At 34.4% G+C, this 26,699-nt stretch overlaps 1 protein-coding gene across 12 annotated transcripts in view; it reads right to left on the reverse strand.

The window, feature by feature from the left end:
• The window catches only part of PCNX1 (pecanex 1), a 143,251-nt gene that overhangs the window by 64,063 nt on the left and 52,489 nt on the right, over positions 1–26,699 (reverse strand). For 8 of the 12 annotated variants that reach the window (XM_036432620.2, XM_045579178.1, XM_036432604.2 and 5 more), the window contains 5 exons: positions 20,840–21,024; positions 7,719–7,809; positions 5,837–5,894; positions 3,243–3,460; positions 350–503 (listed from right to left, as the gene is read on the reverse strand). In XM_036432620.2, coding sequence (XP_036288513.1) covers positions 350–503; positions 3,243–3,460; positions 5,837–5,894; positions 7,719–7,809; positions 20,840–21,024 — 706 coding nt within the window. The remainder of the gene's footprint in view (positions 1–349; positions 504–3,242; positions 3,461–5,836; positions 5,895–7,718; positions 7,810–20,839; positions 21,025–26,699) is intronic. The other 4 variants (XM_036432628.2, XM_036432663.2, XM_036432594.2 and 1 more) reach the window with 3 other exon arrangements.

Raw genomic sequence — 26,699 nt, forward strand, 5'->3', positions numbered from 1 at the left:
CATTATTGTTATCTATCAATGATGAATTTTAATAAACTTCACATATAGGATAAAAGACAAAATACAGAGTTTATGTTGATAACTTTAAAAGAAATAAAAATTTTAAATGGAAATTTTTATTTTAACCAATGCCCAAATACTTTCTTTTAATACCAAAAATGGCTTTAAGGAAGCTTCATTTACATTTCATTAATTTTTAAAGTTCATAGGTCCGTTTTACTCCCTAACCAATCTAATATAAACATCTAATAAAAATAAATTTAAAATTAATATCCTTACTATATAATTCAGTGAGTGCTATGAAACTTTCTGCCTTTTAACACAGTCAGAAAAGAAGAGATGCTGGTACCTTAAGTAGTGAGTACTGACAGCTGGCTATCACCAGGCAGAACTGGAAGACCCAGATATCTCTGAAGAAGCCTTGTATGAGAAGAATAGATCCCAAAAATGCCACAAGAATAGCAAGGATGACAGCTAACACGTTTTCCAGAATCTCACGATTTCTGTAGATAGGAAAACTTATGAGTAAGTATATCATCAATATAAGAAATTAATCAGAGTGAAGTAAAGGAAGTCATCAATATTAAGTTCATAGTTTGTTTGCTGAGATTTTTTTTGGTACTGGGTTTGAGTAAGATTTTGGGTCACACTGAAAAAGAAATTAGTTATGTGGAAAATGAAAACAAATTCTTATGTATAAATAAAGCATGCTATAATGGACTATGAAGTATTTATTTTAATGCATAATATAGTTTTCATTTCTATTTAAAAACTTTACTCTTAACATCTTTTTCTGTCAAATTTGTTGCAAAATAACTAAACAACTTGGGTGACAAAAGAGCTATACAACAAAACAAGTTTGAAAAATAAAATCTCAAAACAGTTTCTAGAAAATTAAATTTAAAAGTTGTTCATTTGTGCCTGGCTGGCATGGCTCAGTGGTTGAGCATCGACCTATGAACCAGGAGGTCACGGTTCGATTTCTGGTCAGGGCATATGCCTGGATTGCAGGTTTGATCCCCACTAGGGGGCATGCAGGAAGCAGCCGATCCATAATTCTCTCTCATCATTGATGTTTCTCTCACTCTCTCTCTCTTCCCCTCCATCATTCTGAAATCAATAAAAAAATATATTTTTAAAAAGTTGTTCATTTCTTACACAAAGAAAGCAGAACACAAAACCATGTCCTGTTTATTTTAAAAAAGTACAGATCTGAGTTAAAAAAAGACAACATATCAAAATGATATGACTAATAATGGTTCTCTCTGAATGGGAGGATTATAAAGGGTCTCTTTCTGTCTTACAAATCTTTCTATGTATTGTTCTATAATGCATAAAGAATTATTCTCATAACCATAAGAATGTTTGTATTAATTTGTTGTCAATGCCATATTTAGTCCTCAAATGTCCTAAAAATTAATATTCACAAACATCCCTCTACTATTTCATGTTAGTTCTAGAAAATTAAACAAAGTTCTATAGAATTTTCAAAATAAACAGTGGTATTTTTATTGATCTCATATGGCAGCTGTGGACCAGATTTGATGAATCCGGTGCTACTCATCAATCCTGCTACTGCACAAACCATCTATACTGCTAGACACTGTACTTGTGCTCCCCTTTGGCTTTCTTAGTTTTAAATTTTGATAAGTTTAATTTATCAATTTGTTCTTTTACTAATCATATTTTTTGTGTTACGTATCAGAAATTTTGCCTAATCCAAGGTCACAAATATTTTCTCCTATATTTTTTTTCCAGAAGTTTCATTAGTTTGGGGTTTTACATTTGGGCCTCTAAATATATTTGTTACTGATTTCAGAGAGGAAGGGAGGAGAGAAAGATAGAAACATCAATGATTAGGTGTTTCTGCATGCCCCCTAATGGATATCGAGCCCACAACCTGGGTACTAGTACGTGCCCTGTCTGGAAATTGAACTGTGATCTTCTGATTCATAGGGTGACATTCAACCAATGAGCCACACTAGCTGGCTGGGCCCTATGATCCACTTTGAATTAATTCTTGTAATATAGTGAAAGATAAGAATACAATTCTTTTTTTTTTCCTTCTTTTTTGCACATGGAAATCCAATAGTAATGGCATCCATTGTACTTTTTGCCTCAGACATGGGTCTTTTTAAAAATATTTTTATTATAACAGTTTTAATGTCTTTGCTGATTCTAATACCTGTGACAATTACAGGTTGGTTTCAACTGATATATTACTTCCCTCATTATAAATCATATTTTACCCCTTCCTTGAACAATTGATAATCTTTGGATGCCAGACATAGTGAATCTTAACTTAGTGGGCGTGAGAACTGGATTTCTATAAATCTTCTTGAGCTTTATTATGTTACTTGAAAACAGTATTATTTCCTACTTCTAGGGCAAGGCTTTCTTGAGTATGCTACACAATGCACCATGAAATATGACTTGTGAGTTTCTTCCATCTGGCTGGTCGGAACAGGCATTATTCCTGGCCCTGTTCCTCTTTTTCTTTCACATGGTTCCTTCCCTGGCCTCAGGTAGTTTCTTCACATACATTCACTCATCAGCACTCTGTTGAACAGTCACGGAGACCCCACTGCAGATCTGAGGCCCTCTCTGTGAACAGTAACCCTTTCTCTGATATTCTGTCCTCTGGACTCTTAGCTCCATCTCTAATTCAGGAAGTATGCTAGACTCTATGGCTCATATAATTTTTTCCCATCTCTCAGGAATCACTACCATTTGTTGTCTCATCTCCAATTTCTTGAAAATGACTGTTTCCTGCATTTTGTCTGTTTTACATTGTTTCAGGTAGGATGATAAAGCCAGTCTTTGTTACTTCATGTTGACTAGAAGTAGCATTTAGTCAACAAGTTTATAAGAGAATAATATTGATTACTATTAAGATTAGTGCTAAGAAATAGGAAACAAAAGTTTCCTCTTATGTCTTTTATATTTAGGGTCATGTTATCTGTAACTTGATAAAAATTAACACTTCATTTTTTCTGAGTTTTATATTTAGTGGAATGACTCATTGATGATTACATGAATATTTTATATACACACAAGGTTTCCAATGAATTCAAGAGAATCAATGTTTGGGAACCCTATTAATTTAAATTTTATCTCAAAGAATCAAAGTAGAAAACAGTCTTCAACATGCTAACCAAGTAAAAACCTCAATGAGTTATTAGAGACATTTCAATTTAAAAATAAAATCTGCATACATCTTTAATATCATACTATATTCTCACCTATCAAACAGGGACAAAAGTGTGAGTCTGTCAAAGTTAATGCCAATCCATAGTTGAGGCAGGATCCAAAAACGGTAATAGTGTTTAACCTTTTGGGCAGCATCTTCTGTTGGACCATAAGTAGCTGCCAAGTCTGGGCTTAGATCAATGTCTTGTTGCTCCAACAAATCTGTATCGATGGTTAATAGTCTATTCAATCGAATCTGCGGGAGAGAGAGCTAAAAGAAAGTCAGCATTAAGAGGCTTACAATATCTTTAATCAAGTCATCATTCAAGGGCTACTCAATTAGCTTGGAAATTATCTAAACCTCCTTAATTTTCTATACTAGTTCACTCCTCATGGATGTCTTATGACCATTAGAAACTTAATCAATAGGCCTTTTGGAAAGGTTTTATTAGAAAAAGTGTGTGAAATCTTAATGTTTTGATTGTTTAGCTAGTAAATCCATTAAAATCGCTTACAGTGAATTACTGGTGGCTTCCCTTCTCCCTGCTCCATTTATGGCCTTTCCTCATTAAGTTATGAACCTCACTGCCATGTGAAATCTAAGCTCCTCTGCACTGGATTCAGTACTTTCAACTCCCATTTACCTTATCACTGCCATTGTTTACAAATCCCTCCTACACCCTGGCCCCCTCCCTTTGGTTTGGCAGGCTGCTCATCTGAGGCTTTTCAGGAAATTACCACATTACATTTCTTTCAGCTTTAACTCATTCAGATCAGTTTACAAGTTTCCCCTTCCTCTGAAAGAATCCAAAGTTTACTGAATCTAGCACAGCTCGAGCTAGCACTTTACTATCTAAAAGCTCTCACTCATTTATTAGCCAAAAACACTAACTATTCCCATTTTTCCTTTCCTATGGGATTTCCAAAAATATACAACAGCAAAAACAAAGGGAATTTTTACTTTTCAAAACATATCCTATATAATAAAAGCCTAATATGCTAAGTGTCCAGTTGTCCAGTTGGCTGCTCACCCAAAGGGTAATATGCTAATGATATGCTAAGGCCACGCAACCGCTTGCTATGATGTGCACTGACCACCAGGGGGCAGATGCTCCAACCAGTAGGTTAGCTTGCTGCTGGGGTCCAGCTGATCAGGACTGAGCAAGATAGGCTGGACATATACCCTGAAGCCCTCCTGTAGTCCGTCCCCAGCTGGCCAACCTCCCACATCCCTCCCCAGCCCCGATCATGCACTGTTGGGTCCCTCAACCTGGCCTGAGCCCTCTCGCAATCCAGGACCCCTCAGGGGATGTCGGAGAGCCAGTTTTGGCCCGATCTGCAGACCAGGCCAAGGGACCCCCCTGGTGCATGAATTCACGTATCGGGCCTCTCGTGTAGATACACCGTATTTTCCGGCGTAGAAGACAACCCCCTAGTTTTACAGTTAAAACATAGGTTTAGGCCTATATTCGCTGTAAAGACTACCCCCCCCCCCACTTCCGAGGCAACACCAGTTCTTTTTTTAATAGACCGCCTCTCTGACTCTGGCCAATCTGAGCAGGCTTTTTGCTAGAACACAGTGTAGCTTCCAGTACAGAACATGTATAATTTGCATGCATAAAAAGCCTGCTTGGATTGGCCAGAGTCAGAGAGGCGGTCTATTAAAAAAAGAACTGGTGTTGCCTCGGAAGTGGGGGGTAGTCTTATACAGCGAATATAGTCCTAAACCTATGTTTTAACTGTAAAAATTAGGGGGTCGTCTTATATGCCGGAAAATACGGTAATCAAGAAAACTTACTTTCACTATCTCTAAACATTCACAAAGACTTCCCCAAACACTTTCCATCTTACACTCTATGCCAGGGTTTCTCAACCCTGACACTACAGGAATTGTGAGCCAGATAATTCTATATTGTGGGAGCTGGGCTGCCCACTGTAGGATGTTTAATAGCATCCCTGGCTTCTATCCATTATAGACAAGTAGAATTCCCCCTGCTGTAACAAGCAAAAGTGTTTCCAGACATTGCCAAATGTCCACTAGTTAAAAACCTTTGCTCTATGCCAACTTACACGTATGGTCTTAAAACCCTATTCACAGCTCGGCATTTTCAGGAAGCTGCCAATAATTAATCCCTTTGGCAACACATTTATCTACCTATATCTCTTATGTGTTATTTAAATGAATTACATCTATTTTGTCTTTCCCAACTTCAGTATACTAGTATAGGGCAAAGGCAGTATTATCCTTTTACAATATCCCCATTGTATTTTATATGGCACTTTCTTTTTTAAGTGGCATATTTTTTATACAGTGATATCATCACTAAGCTTCCAAAACATATACACTGGTATATAAATAACTGATAGATAAACAATAAATACCCCAAAATCATAATGTTCAAAGTTTTAAAATGGCACAACCAGATTATGGCATTGGTGAGTAATCTTTACAAAATACTCTCAAAAGCCTAATAATTGATTCATATATAGTTAATTAAACATGTTTGTTTAACAAAGGACTAAAAAGAGATGTACTATAGGACAGCAAAAGTATTTTGCCATATTTTTCAACAAAATTCATTTTTCTGATTTGTGTAGCAACCTACTCTGAAAGCACAATGTTTTATAAAAATAAAGGAAAACTTACCACGTCATGTGGATAAAATCGAACTGAGGTAGAACTGGATACATGAGAATCGGTATCACTAAAATAAAATGAAAAAAGACTTTAGGGAATAAAGAGCTTTCCAGATAACAGGAAAATAATAAATCCTTTAACAGTGTTTGATATTTACAGTGTCTTCACTGTTCTATGTCAACTTCAAAATGCAAAATATCATTTTCCTAGAGTTGTAATTAAGAACATAGTCACTGGGTCAGAGTATCAACATTCAAAATTCTTCACCAAATGAATGAAATTTTGGACACATTACCCAACTTTTTTATAATTGTTTTCCTCATCATTAACAGGATGATGGTACCTTTATCAAAAGGTTTTTATGAAGAGTGCTTAAGAAAGCAATTAACATATTTCCTGCACTCATGATAAATTTAGCTATACAGGCCCAGAAACACAATTCAGTGTCCACAGGTCAAGCTTAGATTTAACTGTGAGACCTTACCACATTTATGGTGTAGGAATTGTTTTTGTCTTGAATTAAACATAATTGTTTCCATTGCTCCATTCTCCTACTGTTTTGACTGCTACAAAATACCTAACACACCAAATTCATCATTTTTGACACAAATTATGAAACTAGACGAAAGGAGCGGTAAGGGTATGGTTTTCTAAATGTTCTATCTTTTCAGCAGATAAGTAACTTTTCATCTATATGATTATAAGATCCTGTCCCTTTATATAACACCTTAAAACTTAAAAAACAAAAACAAAAAAAAACTAGGTGAATTGCCTATAGATGTGTACATTTAAATAGGTGTGTCTATTATTAAATGGAAATCCTAATAATAAAATGATTGTAATGAAAACAGTGAATTAATTCATCAATAATGTATTTCAAAGCAGCAACTTCCTAAGGGAAGATGAAAAAAGAAACTAAATGTAACACATAACCCATGATTTAAGAAATTCCGTCCTCATGCCGAGGTTTGGCTCAGTGGATAGAGCATCAGCCTGCAGACTGAAGATTCGATTCTGGTCAAGGGCATGTACCGTGGTTGCGGGCACATCCACAGTGGGAGGTGTGCAGGAGGCAGCTGATCGATGTCTCTCTCTCATCGATGTTTCTCTCTATCCCTCTCCTTTCTTCTCTGTAAAAAAATCAATAAAATATATTTTAAAAAAAGAAAGAAATTCCGTCCTTTTATAGCTGGTAAACACATTTTAAAACAAATGAAAGCTGCTGAAACCAGTTTGACTCAGTGGATAGAGCGTCGACCTGCAGACTGAAGGGTCCCAGGTTCAATTCCGGTCAAGGGCATGTACCTTGGTTGTGGGCACATCTTGAGTGGGGAGTGTGCAGGAGGCAGCTGATCAATGTTTTTCTCTCATTGATGTTTCTAACTCTCTATTCCTCTCCCTTCCTCTATGTGAAAAATCAATAAAATATATTTAAAATAAATAAATAAAACAAATGAAAGCTGATCATTTAAAAAATTTGACCAACCCTTTAAAGGAAGTGAAAAATTTTAATTATACACAAGAAAAAGAGAATTGATGGGTATGAACTTAGTTGTATAAATATTTTTAATAAGCTTTTTTTACATCATATATTTACAATGAAATCTATAGTTAAATTTGCAACTGTGGAAACCACTGTCTCACTATAAGATCAACAGAAAATTTTTACTTAATTTTTAAAAACACAGGATAGCTTTTGTTTTAAGAATGCTTTCCTTTTCCCATAGAAACAAATTCTACTTTAACTCTCTAGAAACAAATGCACTATGACAAATTATTTAAGCCAATATAAACAAATGTTTTTAAACACTTGCATCTAAAGGCTTAAAAACTTTAAAAACAGCAAATATATACAAGTACACACACCCTCCTAAAATGACTTCACACATACCAGATATTGGATGCTCTTCTTGCTGCTGGTTCAAAATTCACAAGTGACATATCACAGCCACCAGTCTCATAAAGTGTAGAAGAGAATTTACCTAGCAAATAAATGATTTTTTTAAAAAGGACAATCAGAATTTTTCCTTTAACAAATGCTAAATTTTAAATTTGTTACAATTCAAGAAAACTTACTATAACCATCCCCAAAATATCTTAAAAGAAATGATTGGCAGGTAATTCAGTATGTGAACTGAGAAGAAATGTTAAACAGTGGTTCATAAATGTCAACATTTGCAATCAGGTATAAAAAGTAAGGGATTGTAACAGCTTTGCAATACCAGTCTCCTCTTTCTCTTCCCAGCACAATCTGAGGTAATCATATGAATGAACTTAATGTTGTTTAAAAGTCACCGGACTACTTGCAAGTGGTGAGTGGCCATTGGGAAAGCTGTGCCTGTCTTAAGACAGATCAAAGTGCAAGCTAACAAATTTGTGTGATTACCTTCAGAGTTTTGTTTGTTTGGTCTATTTTTTTTTTCTTTTTTAGAAAAAGATGAAGACTGTCAAAATGGATATAAGAATAAAATATAATAATGTTGGTAATTAAATTACAGTATTTAATGAACACTACTAGTTGTATGATTCTATAAGAACTCTGAAAAAATTTAAGAACATTACTTGTATAGACAAGTAACAGTACTAAATTGATAGGTTTAGAAAATATGTTGGTTGTAAACAGAGGTTTAAAAAAACTTTCTTAAAATGAACTCTATAAGATAAAATTATTTCTGATAATAGAATTTTTAAAATCTGGATACTGTCTGGAATTCATTCTCTTCCTTGACAATCTATGCTAGTCCATATCAATGGTGAGTTAGGGAGCATAAATATATGATTATAAATTTCCAGTAAGACAATGAGAAGAAGTACACACCTCTAAATCAGGTGGGTCTAGTCCAGGCTGCTTTTAGAGCATTTACAAAGTTTTTGTTTTACTAGCTGAGATTACTGAGGTTATAAATATGAATAATATTAAAGGGCAATTTCATCTTCATACAGGGCTAAGAGATTTCTCTTCCATAACCACAATGAAAACAGTATACAATAAGGATTTTTATCTAAGTAGGATCCTTGAAAAATGACAATAAAAGGCCTCCATAATTTAAGAATCTGCAGAACATTTCAACAATTAATTCATTATTTAAAAGAACTAGAATCAGAAAAAAGAACTTTATTAAGATTATCTGAGCATTTTCTATGAATCAGACAAAACATCCACGTATTTTATTATAGTGTTTTCTGTAATGGCATTTTTTGGTCAGAATAATATACTCCTGCAATAAGAAAACAAGTATTCTGGGAAATACTCAGTTCATTTGCAGTTTTTTAAGAGAGTTATTCAGCATGTGGTTCATCTCAAACTGCTGTTAGTCATTAGTCATTCACTCTTAGCACCTCTAGCAGAAACCAGATTAATAAGCTAATATGAAATGATATAAACTGTCAACTTAGCTACTTCTTAAATGTATTACTGACAATTTTTTGAAGTGGTTTGGTGGGTTGCAGAAATTGTTACTGAAGAAAATAAAATAATGCTTAACTAAAATTTAAAAATTATTTTTAAACTGCAATTTTTTATGCTCTGCTTTTTCCTCACTCATCGTGAATAATCAAAGACTGGTTATGCTACTATAATTAACTTATATTTATAAAAAAGTATCTTATCAAAACCATAGATTGCATAAATACAGAAGAATTTTAAACCTATGTTAAATAGCTAAATCAGAGTACCAAAGAGCTAGAGAGCTTGACTACTGTATGTGAAATCCAGTAAGAATGGATGCATATTTTTATATCACATAACGTGTGTATTTTATAAATAAGTAAATCCTGTATCCAATAGCATTTAAATTATTAAAATATAATCTGATATTTAAGAATTCCATGGGATTTTTAGTAATATAAGTCTTGTTCTTGGGATATTGGATAAATATTTATATGCAATTGAAGTAAAATATAATATTCTTTGCTATTTTAAAGTGGAAAAGCAAAAGAGCATTATGTCATTATACAACTTGCTTTTACGTATAGGTGTCTAATATTAAACTTTTACAGACATAGTTGCATTTTAAATAAATACAAACAAAAATAAAGCATGTCCCCCAAAAGCTTTATAGACAGAAAGAAAGCTGGACAATTGAGCAGTTCTATTACTATATAAATCTATAACTCTGAGTGCTTCTATCAAATTATATGAGTAATAAAACTTAGAAATTTAAACAGAAACATAAAACATGTCTAAAAAACAAGCAGCTATAATTTTAACAAATGTGCATGACTTCAAAGATACTTTTTACTTTTCCCTAAGAAGCTTTTGTCTACCTACTAACTGTAAGAACATGTTAAGCACTAAAAATATACAGTGGGGACATGTCAGAACAAACTAACATCCTATTAAGGCTTTCTATTTTATTTTTAAGTTTACTCCACGAACAGAACAGATTCTATGTTCCTTATATCTTTGGGCTGGGAAACTGACAGCACTTCAGAAGTAACAAATTCTATTCAAAAGATAAGCAACTCAGAAAAAAAGTTTCACTTCAGTGAAAACTTAGTAACATTGTAATGTATTAATATAACTTAATGGCATCTTCAAAAATAACTAGAACAGAAATAAGTATATATTGCTTTGGCTTATAAAGAATATTTTAAATTTGTTGAAATCTTCTTAGAATGCATAACAATTTCACATATATCTCATTTGAGATTAAAATGATGATCACAGTTAACATTTAGATGCAAAGTAAAATGTGTCCTTATCAATAATCCTATCTTAACATTATTCTTTAACTTAAAATATAATTTCTAATGATCATGAATTGGTAAGAAAGTAGAACATCAATGAAGTACATCTTCTTCACATGAATTATGATTATCAACCAAGTCATATCATCATAATCAAATATATCTAATAGAATGGCTCTGTCACAATTAAAAAAAAAAAAAAGAAATAAATCCATTTCTGACAAAAGAAACAAGATGGAGGCTGGAATTTCTACCATAGGTCAATTTATAAATGATGATCAACAGGAAGATGAGTGAAACTGGATACTGACTTAGGACACTTGAAGCATGTGCCTGAAGGAACACATGGTGGAATAGACAAATTCAAATAAACACTGGCAAAAAAAAAAAAAAAAAAAAACTGATAAAAGACATGAGAAATTAATACGATTCTGTAACTTGTCCTACAAATAAAAATCTTTAGCACATGGCACAGTTAAATGCATCCAGACTGTAAGGCCAGTGCTCACCCAAGAAACCCAACTATCTGTTTCTTGGTGTCACTGATTTTACCTATGTATCCAGGAAGGAGGGGGGTGAACAGAAGGACAAATCATCGGTTCAGTCTGTGTTCTCCAAACCAAACCCTGACACACTGTCTTAATTGAAAACACTTTTCTAGCATCACTCTTAGGGCAGACAGGGCTATAAGAGCAAAGAGAGATACCAGAGAGGCAACTTTATAAAGTGTTTATTAGAAGGCTGTTAAAGGACCACACACATCTATCTATGTGACTAACTTATGTACTCTAAAAAAAAAAAGAGCTTATTTCTGATGGTGCGATGTATTGGACATATTATTATATTTTTGAGAGAAGGCCTTGGATAGTACCCCCCTTATTATCATGAGTGGTGACTATGAGTCTCTGAGGAAACATTTGTTTTCAACCAGACAGAAATGACTCATTTTATTGCTGCTTATAGGTTAATGGACTAGTTTCTCCCTAGACAAGAAGCCAGGAAACTTGCTGTAAAAGGCCAGATAAACATCTAAGCTTTGTGGGCCAGATGGTCTCTTTTGGAACAACTGAAATCTGCCACTATATGAAAGCAGCCACAGCAAAAACATAAATAATTTCCTTTATTTACAAGCTGGGTTTTGCCTTACAGCTATAGTTTGCCAACCCCAGCCCTAGACCAAAAGCCTCAGGCTTCCAAAAGTGCTTTAACTCTAATGCTACAATGGAAATCCAATCACTATGCTCTTACTAATTAAAAGTATCAATGTTGAGAACCAGTCCTTCTCTTCCTGAAAACACTGTGCTCGGTTTTTAAAACAGGAGAAGACGAAGGAAGGGCAGGTATAAGAACAGAGGCTGGTTTAGAAGAGAGTTTTTGAGGACTGGGAAGGAAAGACTGGTAAGACTGCTGCTTGGCAACAGTAAAAGAGATTTGCTTTCTGATATATTTACTGACTCGGCCATAGTTCTCTAGTTCTGACTTAATAGGACATGCCTTACTTCACTGTTAAGTCTTCACTCCCACTGTCCAATCACCAGATCAAGGGACCTTTCTAAAAGTGAATGTACAAGTTCATATTCTGCTATGATTTCATCATCTGCTCTTTATCTTGTTAAAATAATCCACAACAATGATATTGATGATATCACAAGTGATCAAGTAAGCAAAAAGGCAAACCACAGAATGGGACAAAATATTTGTAATTTGTATTTATCTGACAAACTAGCTGTACGTACAATATGAAAAGAACTCTTACACCTCAGTAAAGACAAACAACTCAATTTTAAAAGTAAATAAATGACTGAACACAATTCACAAAATAAGATTTATGTATAGCCAGTAATCACATCAAAAGATGCTCACATCCTTAGTCATAAGAGAAATATAAACTTAAGTCACAATAAGAAACCATTATACATCCATTAGGAATAAAATTTTAAAAGCTGACAAATAGCAAATGTTAACAAGAATGATAGCAACTTGAATTCACAAACATTGCAAAAACAATTCATTAAAAACAGCCAAAACCTGGAAACAATGCTAGCATCCATTAACAGATGAATGGATATACAATATATAATATGCTCATACAATGGAATAATACTCAGCAACACTAAGGAACTATGAGCACATGCAACATCATGGTGAATCTCAAAAGTGTCATTTGAAGCTGAAATTAAATACAAAGGCACACAAATTGTACAATTGCATTTATATGAGCTTCTGGAAAAAGGAAAACCATAATGACATGAAGTACTCAGTGGCTGCCTGAGGTCAGCAGTGGAGGAGGCATGATGGCAAAGGCCTCACTCAAGAACTTTTTGAAGATGATGGAAATATTCTGTGGTATTTCACAGGTATGCACATCTGTTAAAGCTCATCAAACTGTACATGTTAAATGGATGCAATTTATCATTCCTAAGTAACATATCAATAAAACTGATTTAAAACAAAGAAAAAAAAGACGTCAGGAAAGAATCGAAGTAAATGGTGAGTGTTGTAGTCAGTGAAATTCCCAAAAAATAACAATCATGATTTTTGGAGAGTGGGTGGTATTTGTTGTTTTGTTTTTGTGCTTCATTTAAAAAATACTATGCATCAGAATATTCAAAAGGAGTATATGAAGTGAAGTTCCACACTCCCCAGAGACAGCCACTGCAGAGAGCAACTTCTATGTTCCTCAGAACAATTCTAATACACCTTTTGTCCCAAGACAAGTGGATCATTCTCTGCAGACACACTTTCCAAAATTTACTTCTTTTGCTTACTAAATAGCTTAGCTATTCATGTCAGTAATACAGATGCATCAAGTTCTGAATATTACATTATATTGATATATTATCATTTCTTTCAGGGTTCTATAGTAAGAGACATTTAGGTTGTTTAAAGGTTTCAAAATTTTGGTTAATCCTCACCCAAAGATATTTTTCCCATTGATTCCTAGAGAAAGTAAAAGGGAAGTGGGGAAAGAGAGAGAAACATCCATGTGAGAGAGATTGGTTAACTCCCACACGTGCCCTGACCGGGTCTGGGAATAAAACTTGCAACCCAGGCATTGCCCCGTGACTATTTGGCCCATGGGCCAATGCTCTCACCATTGAGGAAACCAGCTGGGGTTAAAAAACATTCAGTCTTCTAGTTGTCTATGTTTCCAAACCCTTCCCAACAATGAACATCACTACATATTCAATGGATAAAAAATATCCCAATTCCATTTTTAATTTGCAATTTTAAAAATTATGAGCAGAGCTGAACTGTTTGCCCATAATTGTAAGTCACTTGTATTTCTTTAAGCTCTCAACTTTTCTAGGTCATTAATCTTTATCTTAATGAAATGTTTGTCTTACAGTGACAGACTGATGACTGACCTTCAGTCATTGATGTTTCTTTCTCCTTCCCCCTTCCTATTTGAAATCAATAAAAAAATATTTTAAAAGGATCTAACCTAAATACCAACTAATGCATACAGTAATCAACTTTAATTTAGAATGTTAATCTTAGAAAGCAAATAATTTAATCTAGTGCTTCAATGAATTCTTTACAACAGAAGAGCAAGAGGTGAATCAAACTTCTTAACCAGCCCTTGTTGATATCTGTCAAATGCTAGATCAGCAGTTCTGACATCCAAGCTTTTAAAAATAATATGCCAGTAGTCTATGCATGGTATATGTAAAAAAAACTTCTGAGCAATATCTAGAAGATGGGGTTAGAACAGATAAAATAAAATTTATCTGGGTTTATTTTTAATTTACAATATTTGTGGGGATAAAACATTCTCAAACCCTGCCAGAGAAAGTGTAAATGGTACAAGCTTTCCATAAAGCATTAACAGTGTATATATCAAAGCCCCTTGACTGATTATTCCATTTCAATATATCTATCCTAAAGAAAATAATCACTGCTGTATAGAAAAGAGTACATAAGGATGTTCAACAGAGTGTTCATTACAACAGAACTTATTAGGAATTATATTGAAAACTAACAATGGGGTTAGTTACTGGTTGAATAAATTATGATAAACATTAATGACATAAAGAGCATTCACGTAAATAACTTACTACTGCCAGGCACTGTGCACAGTTCTAATTGCTTTGCATATTTTAAGATAACCTTCACCATAAACCTATGAAGTAGATATCATTATTACCCCTTTTTATAAATCAGTAGCCCAAAAGTCACAAAGCATGATCCCATTTCTGTTTAAAAAATATACATGTGAGCATTATAAAAGAAAAAATTACAAAATATTAATAATGGATATCTTTAAATGATAAGGTTACAGATACTTCATGTCTTCATTATATTTTCCAGTATTTCTTAATTTGTATTTCCATTATAAGAATGGGAAAGAGGAGAAAAATAAACGCCTAACTGCAGCCTCGCACAACAATTTCAAAAAATACAACTAAAATACAAAATGGACATTATCCAAAACTACAGGAAAGTTGACTGACTGGAAATTCTACAATCAGAAGAAAAGAGAAAATGAGAAGGAGAATCAGAGGAGCTGTAAAAGCCTAAGGAATGGAGAGACGGTGTGTGCGTGGGGAGAGGACTGAGCTGGAGAGGAGGGGGCTGCTGAGTGCCTGGCTGGTGTTCCCTAGTGGGAAGGAGACAAAAGCTGTGGACTGTGCTGAGCCCCATTTCCGACTGCACTGAACCTCAGATCTAGACCAGACCCTGGGGACCCAGGCTCATACGGAGGGAATCTGGGTTGTAAGGCGGAAGCTCAGGGGAGCGACGAAAGGCAGAGACCCAGAGATGTGCACTTTGTGCACAGAGAACGGACTGTTGACTGTGCTGTTCGATTGCCCTAGTGGGAAGGAGACTAAAGCTCTGAACTGCACTGAACCCCACTTCCAACCCCACTTCCAACTGCACTGAACCCCAGTTCTGGGCTCATTGGGGGAGAGACTAGACTATCTGGTAACGGGTGAAACTCCAGGGCACCTTTCTCTCAGAGGTGCTTGCAGCAAGTACTGAAGGACACTGAGGAACACTGAGACTCAGGAACTTCATAGGGTGGGGCTGACGGGAAGCCAAGGCTGTAGGCTCCACCATGAAACTCTGGCCCATCCAAGCTGAGCACAGAGGCTTTTGCAATTTTCCAAGTCTAGTCGAATAAGGCTGTCTCCCTGCATAGACACAGCTGATCCTCACAGCCAATTGGCCTGGAGGTCAGTTCCTCAAAGTGATACCAACAACAATCAAGACTTAACTACAATAAGGCTGTACACTCACTCCACAAAGAGGTACACCAAGAGTGTCCACCTCCAACTGGGAGGCTGACCCATTGAACCATATAGGACACTTTAGCACACAAAGCCACCCTACCAACTCAGGGAAGCTGCAAAAATGCCAAGACAAGGAAACAGATCACAAACAAAAGAAATGGAGGACAACAAGCAACTGGATATAGTGTTCAAAACCACGCTTATAAGGTTTTTCAAGAATTTTCTAGAAAAGGCCAGTAAAATAAACGAGACCTATGAGAATATGAAAAGGGATCAACTAGAAATAAAAAGAGATCAACTAGAAATAAAGAATACATTGTCTGAAATTAAAAAAATATTATACAGAGTCCTAAAAACAGAATGGAAGATAGCAAGAATCAAGACAAAGATTTGGAACATAAAGAGCCAGAAGACACTCCTCCGCAGAAGCAAGAAGACAAGAGAATCCAGAAAGTTGAAGATAATGTAAGAAACCTCTGGGACAACTTCAAGTGAACCAACATCAGAATTATGGGGGTCCCAGAAGAAGAGAGAGAGAGCAAGATACCAAAAACATAATGGAAGAAATAGTGACAGAAAACTTCCCACACCTGGTGAAAGAATTAGACTTACAAGTCCAGGAAGCACCGAACCCCAAACAAAAGGAATCCAAAGAGGACCACACCAAGACACATCATAATTAAAATTCCAAGAGCAAAAGACAAAGAGAGAATATTAAAAGCAGCAAGAGCAAAGCAGGTAGTTACCTATAAAGGATCACCTATATGATTGTCAGCTGATTTCTCAACAGAAACCATGCAGGCCAGACGGGAATGGCAAGAAATATTCAAGGTGATGAATAGCAAGAACCTATAGCCAAAAATACTCTACCCAGCAAAGCTATCACTCAGAATCGAAGGCCAGATAAAGAGCTTCACAAATTAAAAAAAAGCTAACGGTGTTAATCACTGCCAAACCAGAATTATATGAATTGCTGAAGGGGGTTCTTTAGGAAGAGGAAGAAAATAAAGATAAAAATTATGAACAACAAATATGTAACTATCAACAAGTGAATCTAAAAACCAAGGGAATTAAAAAATCTGATGAACAATATTAACTGGTGAATATAATAGAATCAGAGGTACGGAAGGGGAGTGAACTGACGATTCTTGGAGAAAACGGGAGAGGGGGGTGCGGGAAGAGACTGAACATAAACTGTGCACCTATGGATGAGGACAGTGGCGGGTGGGAAAAGGGCAGAGGGTGGGGTGGGAACCTTGTGGAGGGGAGCAATGGAGGGGGAAAAATGAGGAACATTTGTAATAATATGAACAATAAAGATTTTTTTTAAAAAAGAAAAAAAGAATGGGAAACAAAAAAAATGAAGAATGGGAAGTGTTCTAATTTTATCGAAAGGAATATAAGAAGAATATATTCCCTGACCCTTTAACACTTCTTCCTTCTGGATATAGTACATATAGCATTTTTATTGTATCAAAAGAAACATTTTACTTTCATTTATATATACTTTATATTGCCCTCCCTACAAAAAATAGAATTTAGTAGTTTTTGTATTAAAAAAATAACAATAGCCTGGGCTGGTATTACTCAGTTGATTGAGCATGGCCCATACACCTAAGGTTGCAGGTTTGATTCCTGGTCAGGATACATACCCAGGTTTTAGGTTTGATCCTGTGGTTGTGGTGCATGCAGGAAGCAACCAATTGATGTTTGTCTCTCACATCAATGCTTGTCTCTCTCTCCCCCTCCCCTCCCTTCCTCTCTCTCTAGAATCAATAATAAATAAATAAATAAATGTAATAATAAAGCATAAGATCAAGGTTGCTACAAAAAAATGTAAATTTTTGTTTAAATAAAAATCATCTACCATAACATAGGGGCTTAAAATAAAGACTCTAAGTTCCTTTATAGTCTCTTAACTCTGTATTCATAGCAATAAGGAAAAGTACTTATAATGTACTCCAAAATGCTACAGAGTAGTACAAACACATACCTTTTTTAAACACCAGAATAACTCTATTAAATTCACTAAAAGTACGGATCATCTGAGTCTCTTCCTTTTAAAGTGAAAATTTTTAAAGTCTCTGAATCATGTTTCTGCTTCATAATACACAGCTGCTATAAACTGCTTAATAAAAAGGGCAGTAAGGTAGTGCCAGATTTCCTTTGTTTTTTTAGAGCTGACTACATTTTCAAGTTAATAAGTTCTGCAGTAAAGCAGATTATCTCGAAAAATACTTTCTTTGCCAACCCTTGTACAATAATGAAATGTAAGAATACCTTACAAAACTCATATATATGAGTGTATTTATGTAATTTGATGTATATGTGTATGATTAACTTATGTAAATGTATTATGTGTATGTATACATTTTCAAACATAAATAGTGTACACTTAAAATTTTTCAATTAAAGGAGCCAAATTTGGAAAGGAGGAATTTTGGTAAATAACTACTTTTAGAAAACATCACAGCTATCTTTAATATATTTGATTGCTAGTATATAATACCAAATTCATTCACATAAAATTATCTTACTATTGTTAACTGAAATCATGCAGAAAATTAAACTATGCAACAAAAATATTCTATTATACTATATTATAAAAAAAAATCAATGTCTACAAATCCTTTAAGCTCAGCTGCAGTTCATTTTCAGAATCTTTTCCAGCCAATTTTATGTGCTATGGAACATTAGACACTGTCCATTGATTGCTTGTTTTTTTGTTTTGTTTTTTTTCATTTTTACTATGTATTCAATTTGACAGCATCAGCCACCACAGTCCAAGAACTAGCTATCAGAAAGCAGCTAATATAAAAGGAAAAAAAAAAAAATCTAAATTTCAAGAGAATATCCTGAATACTCCCAGTAGATGCTCAAGTCATCTCCAATCTGAAAGCCTTTTTATCTTTAGAACTGTCAACATAATTCACATATATATATATATATATATATATATATATACATATATATACATATATATATATATGCATGCCTAAGTGACAGTCTGACTGATAGCTATAACGTGCACTGACTACCAGAGGGCAGATGCTCAATGCACAGGCATGGAAACATAGAACAGACTGATGAAACTCAGAGGAAAGGGGGGAGATGGAAGGGCGGGAAGAAATTAACCAAAGATCTTATATGCATACTAGAGGCTCAGAGCATGGGTTCGTGCACTGATGGGGTCCCTAGGCTTGGCCTGCAGAGATCAACTCAAATCCATGCACTGGGCCTCCGACATCCCCCAAGGGGTCCCAGATTGTGAGTGGGTGCAGGCCAGGCCGAGAGACCCCATCTGTACACAAATCTGTGCACCAGGCCTCTAGTATATACATATTTTCAATAATCTGCATGTGTATTTATAAGTACCGCGCACTAACCGATTGCGCCACTGGAGCCCCTCTGCATGTGTATTTAGAGTGAGACTTTTATTGAGGAAAATCATTTACTATTTAATTTTATGCTAGAGTTGACAAAAGTCTAAAAATCCAAATGGATCAAAACTAAGCCTTTCTACTTTAGTTAATCTACTACCATAAACTAAATAGGAATGGTGACAGTGACTGTAATTTTATAGGCACAAACTTAACAAATCCTCTGTTCGTAGAAACTTTGGTTTAACCTGAGGGAAATATCAATAAAAAGATATTATTAACTGAATATACTTGCAACTAAAAATATATCACTGTTTTTTAAGTCAAAGCAAGTAAATAAACTGAAGTCTATCTTACTCTCTCACAAGCACCCTCCTTAAGGACTCCCTCGCTTCTTTAAATTACAAACTCAAAAGCCAAAGCATTCTACAATTGAAATGTTTTGTTATCCTCTCACTTAATTTAGAAATCACTACACATTCTAATGTAGTAAGTATCTTAGATGACCATTTTCAAGTTTCTATAAGATTTCATCAATATGCATATCCAATATTTATTAATATCTCTTGTAACTAAAGATAAATACAAAATGGAAAGTAAAAAAATAAATAACATTTTAAATTTTATTATACCTAATTTGGGCACCTTACACCACATATCCTTCTAATCAAAGCAGCAACTGGACTATGATCTTTATAAAGACAGTTATAATATGGATAGACAAAATCACAGTGAACAACTTGAATCTTTTCAAATGTGTACTTTTTTTTTCTTTTAATATATTTTATTGATTTTTCACAGAGAGGAAGAGAGATGGATAGAGAGTTAGAAACATCGATGAGAGAGATCATCGATCAGCTACCTCTTGCACAGCCCCCACTGGGGATGTGCCCGCAACCAAGGTACATGCCCTTGCCCGGAATCGAACCCGGAACCTTTCAGTCCACAGGCCGACGCTCTATCCACTGAGCCAAACCAGTCCCAGCAAAAATGTGTACTTTTTAATAAGAATTTCACTATATTTATTTAAATTGTTAATAATCTGCATTCTGAGCACAAGAAAGAGAAATTGTACAGAAAAATGAAAACCAAAGTTGTATAAAACACTGTCATTAAGGCATGAAACTGGTATTCTAGTGGATATTCATTAAGATTTTAGACTATACAACCCCTCTGAGAATTAACTATTTAATAACTTATATTTATAAATGTATTAACACAAAAAGAAAAACTTTATGAAGTTCTTATTTAATACAGAGCCATAAAGTCCTCAAAGTCAGGTGATGAACATGGAAGTGAAATATACGATAACTAAAAGAAAGATTCTATGGTAACAGACCATTAGTAAGCAACTTTGCCTTTCGTGCAGCACATTCAGAGAATTCAAAGAAATTAAGGCTTAATCAAAATAATTTTTTAAATCAACGTTTTCCCATGTGGTACAAATAATGCCAAGGAATAACACAACTGCCCAAAACATTCATGTGAGCATTCATTAATCCTTTTAACTACCTATTAATAATAGACATACTCAAAAGAAAACACAGATAACCATTGAAACAGAAAAGGGTAAAGCAAATGTTAAATGTTCCTTACATAAAGGGCAAATCCTTTCAAAACTGCTATCTCAAGAAAGAATTGCAATCACTGTTACCCATTATCTGCTGCATTAAAGTTTCTATCACCAAGATTACATAAGGCCTGCATACCAAGTTCATCATGCAAACTGCTGCCGCCTACAGCAGATGCACTGTCATGTGATGCTTCTAAGTGGACACTCCCATTTCTCACCAGCAAGGAGGCACTAGCACTGAGCACTGCAGCCTGGGAAGGGGGGCGGGACTGGCCTTTGACCTGGGCTGTGGACTGCTGGCCTTGCTGCCCATCTTGAAGGCTAGGAAAAAACATGGATTAGGGAGACATTACAGGGAAGAAAAGAGAAAACAATAGCTAGAATGAAGTCAATATAGAAAAAACTGATTAAAAAAATTTTTTTTCTAATGTAACCTAAGAACCAATAAGCTTTGTAAAATATACAGATTATACTGCCGGCTTAAGTTTTCTGGTCCTTAGAAATCTGATTCACAGTGATGAGCGCAGTAAACATTTAATGTACATGCAAATCAATCAATCTATGACTTTTTTCCCACTGCAAACCAAAAAAAGTGCTAGTATAAGGAAAAAGAATGCAGCAAAAAAGAATCACAGGTACATCAAATATATGTGGGTTATAGCTGTTCCCAATTAAGTCCAATTTTTCAGTTAAATACACTTTCATTTATAACTTGTAATATTAATTCTAAAGTTGTTCTTTCAAATATTCTGAAATCTCAAATTCACAATAAAACAAAATTTCTACCCACCTGAAAACCAAAGAATCTTTACGAAATTCAACCAAGATGACAATTTTGAATTTAAAAAAGTCACAAACTACTGCAAAAGAACTGAGTAACAAACACCAACTCAACCGAGTGAATTAATGACCACTGGGACACTGGAAGAAGTATAATATATAATATGAAGAGTTTTTCTCTATGAAAAGCCCTTATGCTTCTGAAATAAGGCCACAGGCCTTGTACACAAAATGTTTGTTAACAATAATCATGTTCCCTTAAATTCTGTTAGTATCTTTCTCCAATTCAAGTTAGGTATCATTAACAAGAATCCATCATTTTAGAAAATCTTAAAAATAATTAGGAAACCAACAATTTCTCAAGGGATATTATTAACTTTTCTTAATAATATTCTAAAAATACTTAGTATTTTGTGCTTACAAATTGATTACTTATTAAAATTATTTATCTAAAAATTATCTAAATTAAGTAACTATATTCTTAACTCATTTTTATATATTGATTTTAAAACACTGAATTTTAATATCCTTAGTACAATACACAAATTTAAACTGATGAAACTCATGAAAACATTTTGAGTATAATTACTTACTATATGTTACTCGCTACATTATGTTCAATGCAATAGTGCATTTCTATTACTAAAATCATTAGACCTTCGGGAAAAAATAAAAAATGCTACTTAGGATGACCTCCTTCGGTTATTTTAGTATTTTCATGATTATCAACTTCTCTGAATTCAATGTAATGGTTTTTCTGATGCCTATAAAATAAACTCATCTGCTGCAGACTGAAGAGAGGTATAATTTGAAATAGCCTTGAAATAAAAGATTTAAGTAGTAAATACTACATATATTGCTTACATCTACAATTATGGCAACAGAATACATTCTGAAACTGCACTGTCTGATTCAGTAGGCACATAAGAATTTAAAGTAACTAAAATTTAACTTCCTCAGTCCCACTAACCATATTTCAAGTGCTTACCAAAGTGCCTAGTGGCTACCATAGCTAAAAGCTACCAGAATAGGTAGAAGGCTTACCGGACAGTGTAGCCTACAGACTATTCCACCACCACAGAAAGTTCTACTATCCACCTCTACTGGAACATTCATCTCCCAGGTTCTTTTAGCCAATGAAAAGTATATACTCTAAGTAGAGCATAGAAATGTATGTAACATACAAAAACACAAGTCTGCAAAATGCTGATTTGGCAATGCTTAGTGGCATTTTTAAGCCATAACTATAAAAATATTCAGTTAGTAACTTATTTGGAGTAGAATCCTATATAATAAAGAGGTAATATGCAAATTGACCCTCTCACCCTGCCACATGATGGTAAGCAGATGAAGGTAGCTGTGGGCGATCAGGCCAGCAGGGGAGAGCAATTGGGGATGACCAGGCCAGCAGGGGAGAGAGGGTAGTTGGGGTGACCAGGCCAGCAGGAGAGGGGAGTTGGGGGCAAAGAGGGCCTGCAGGGGAGGGAGGATAGTTGGGGGGTCCAGGCCGGCAGGGGGAGGCAGCTATGGGCGACCAGGCCATCAGGGGAGGGCAGTTGGTATTGTTCAGACTGGCAGGGGAGGGCAATTGGGGGTGACAGGAGCAGTTAGGCATCGATCAGGCTGGGATGATCAGGCTGGCAGGCTGAAGCAGTTAGGGGCAATCAGGCAGATAGGCATGCAGGCAAGCAGTAGGGAGCCAGCAGTCCCAGATTGTGAGGGGTCCCAGATTGGAGAGGGTGCAGGCTGGGCTGAGGGACAACACCCCTCCTCCCACCCCCACAGTGCACAAAGTTCGTGCACCAGGCCTCTAGTTTTTTGTATAATAGACATAAATCAAGAGATGATCTTGAGAAATAATATAATCAAACATGGTTGTATAGCCCATACATATGTAAAATCGGTTATTCTTCCTCAGAAACTTCCTAAACTTATCCACAAACCTTAACAAAATTATCAAATTTCATAAGGGAGAGAATTCCAAGGAAAAATATTTAAGTAGTTCAAGCACTGTGAGACCCTTTGGATGCACAAATCAGCAGAATTTTATAGAATTTGTACTCAACAAATTTTCCTGTCAATTTTTTTTCACTGAAAGTCATAACAGAGGTTCCATATAGTAGTTAGGTATATTTTAATGTGAACATATGAGATTTCCACTAATCTTCAACATATCCAAATATACAGAAAGGTTTTCAAAATATCAGGTGATGCATGAAAACTTCAGAACAAAGAAACAAAGTAAATTAGCCAAATTCTAGTGTTTATAAATGTCAAGTTTTTTAATATAAAAAGCTAGTCATACAATGTTTAAGTCCTTCGAACTCTTGTTCCTGAAAATAGGAAACATGTCATTTATGCAGAAATTATTAGGAAAACTGTTCCTTGGAGGGTTGTATTTTTACCGTAAGATAATAATTGACAAGAAATTAATCTTTTTAAGAGTACAATTACATATCAAAGCTATCAGTTTAAGAAAAGACAGCAACTATTTTACAACACAGCACAAGGAAAGGAAGAAATTTATCTATGGGCTATCAATAGCATCACTGACAGGCAATCTTACTAATGAACATTTCCAATTTAAATGACAGGAAAATATGGTTGGTCTTTCTTTCCTCTGTACACTCATTTGACATATTCTATCCTATACTGTCAGTTATCTTTATATGTGTCTGCACAACTAAAAAGTAAACTCAAAGAGTTTGATCACATTATTCCTATGAATCTCCAGATTCTGAGTTGGAAGAGTGTCTTGAGCACAGTACACAAACAACAAATATTTAGCAGATCTATTTCTGAGCACCACAAAATGATCCCTACGAATTCCTAGTCAGACTCTCAGTTATTGCTATAATTTTATTTGACTACAGATCTTTCAATCTTATACTTCTAAAAATAAATCTAAGGATACAATAAAGCTTTTTTCCCTTCTCCAAAATGCACTAATAATTTTTCATTCCATCCCATTAACTAGAGTTTCAAAAAATACCACATTTCAGTTGATAAGTATAGACATACAGACTTCTTAATATTAATGTTACAAAATTTTTAAATTTTTGTCTGGGAAAGACTAGTAACTGGGAAAGACTAGTAAGGGCCTACAGTAAAACATACCCTACAAGGCAAATGTAATGGGGAAAAAACACACACACACACTTTTTCAAATTAGTTTTGAAACAGGATATTCTAATGAGCATAAAAAAAATTCACACAAATTTTCTTTGTATGGAAATTGATGATTCACTCCCAATCCTTAGAGACATATTTTCTCCCATTGCTTTTTAGAGTCTCAATTATTTAGACTATTCACTAAAATCTAAAATAAAGCTAGATTTTACTAGTATTTCTATAATAATTGTATTAACGCATTATCACACCTATTCCATTTCTTTTTGACAAATTTTCTAAGTTTTGCATGAACGTGCCATCCTGTATTTACTTTAAGATTATTATTATGTAAACTACACTGAGAATTAACACCAACATACTAGTAATTTTCCTGAACATTTTTGCAATTTAAAAAGATGATTTTAGTAAAATGGTGTTTCTCATAATTCCTCACAGCTAAATTTTATCTTATTTCATCCATGATGAAGTCAGCCTATTTAAGATACATATAACCTTCTGGAACCTATATAAAAATCTACAAGCTGATCACTGGAAAACTACTCTCCAAAAATTCTAATGTGAGCCCCTTTTAAATAAGTTTCATATCATATCTGCATTTGAATGGTGATCTATTTAAAATCCTACAAAACATGGAGAAATTCTCCATGACTGGCTGGAGTTAGAACACAGTTCTTTAATATTCCACCAGGCAGAGAAGAAAACTAATTTGTTTATAATTTGCTTGATGAATGGGATCCAGCAGACTCATTTGTGGCAAAGAAAGGAAGGATTTTTAAAGATTAAAGAAGAGGTTTAAAAAAAAAGGGTTAATAAATGTCAACATGGAGTGAGTAAGAAAGTAAAGATACCTATAGCAAGTATTATTCAGGGGACAAAAAGAAGACGTTAAAAAGCACAAAACAGAAAAAGTAAAATGAAATGCTGAGCTTTTTGCAGTTTGGTACTACCCCAAATCCCTAAGAAAAAGTAAATTACTTCAGGGAGCACAGAAACAGAGGCGGGAAGGAAATAAAAGAGGAGGACTCACAAAAAGAAGGTGCTCAGAACAGGTTTCTAGATCCAATGTTTCTTTTAATTGGTGCCTTCCCATTTTTATAGTTAAAATATTGCTTAAACTAAACCATATTACTTTTTACAGAATTATGTATCACTGCAGATTAATTAGGAACATGACCTATGAAAGATGAAGTTCCTGATTATAATGTAAAATAATCAAGTCATAAATCCCAGAGGAATATAAAATAATAAGGATTTTGTTACTCTTAAGAACAATACTTTAGCAAGGAAAGTGGTTTTCAACCTACCATGCATTCAACAGCAATTATTTCATCAAATGCTCCTCCTTTTGAATTTCAAATTGAAATATGGGTAAATAATTTGGATAATAGTGCTTTCAGACACAAAGATTAATAAAAGTATATAGTATAATATGTGCACTATTTAAGCAAGCACATGTAAAGTATGTTTGTCTATATTTATATTCTTAAAAAAGAGCACAAATTTTTTAACAGACTTTTATATTTCTAGTTCATAACATAAACTCATTAGTTTGACACAATTGAGAATAAAACATAAAAATTTTAATAGAAAATTATTCCCAATATTATAAACAGATGCTTTCTTAATTAGGACATTGGAAAAACCTAAAATGTGTTTTTTTTCAGTACACTATTAGAGGTTGAGAAATCAACATAAATGTGCATTCAAATATATATTCAATTTATCATACTTCACCATAAATACTTTAGTTTTGTATCACTTAGTAGGTCCTGGTGATTATGAAACAATTTTTAAGCAATACAAAATATATATTTTAGTGAAATAAAATAATCAAACTGGTTTCAAGCAGAGATCAGTTTGTTGTTCCTCAACAAGTTTATCACTTAGTATAATTGTTCATATTAAACACTGTAAAGATGTTGTATTATTGTTAATTTGGAGTAGGAAAAAAAAAAGGAAAAGCTGACTGAAAGTCTCTCTTTATATTTCTAAAACTAGTTTAAACTGATTTTTCTATTTAAAATTGGGTAAACCAATCTGATCATTTTAAGAAGTGCAACACAAAGCATGCATAAGGCAATAGG

This window comes from Pipistrellus kuhlii, unplaced genomic scaffold (assembly GCF_014108245.1).
Source record: "Pipistrellus kuhlii isolate mPipKuh1 unplaced genomic scaffold, mPipKuh1.p scaffold_m20_p_1, whole genome shotgun sequence".
NCBI classification, from domain to species: Eukaryota; Metazoa; Chordata; class Mammalia; order Chiroptera; family Vespertilionidae; genus Pipistrellus; species Pipistrellus kuhlii.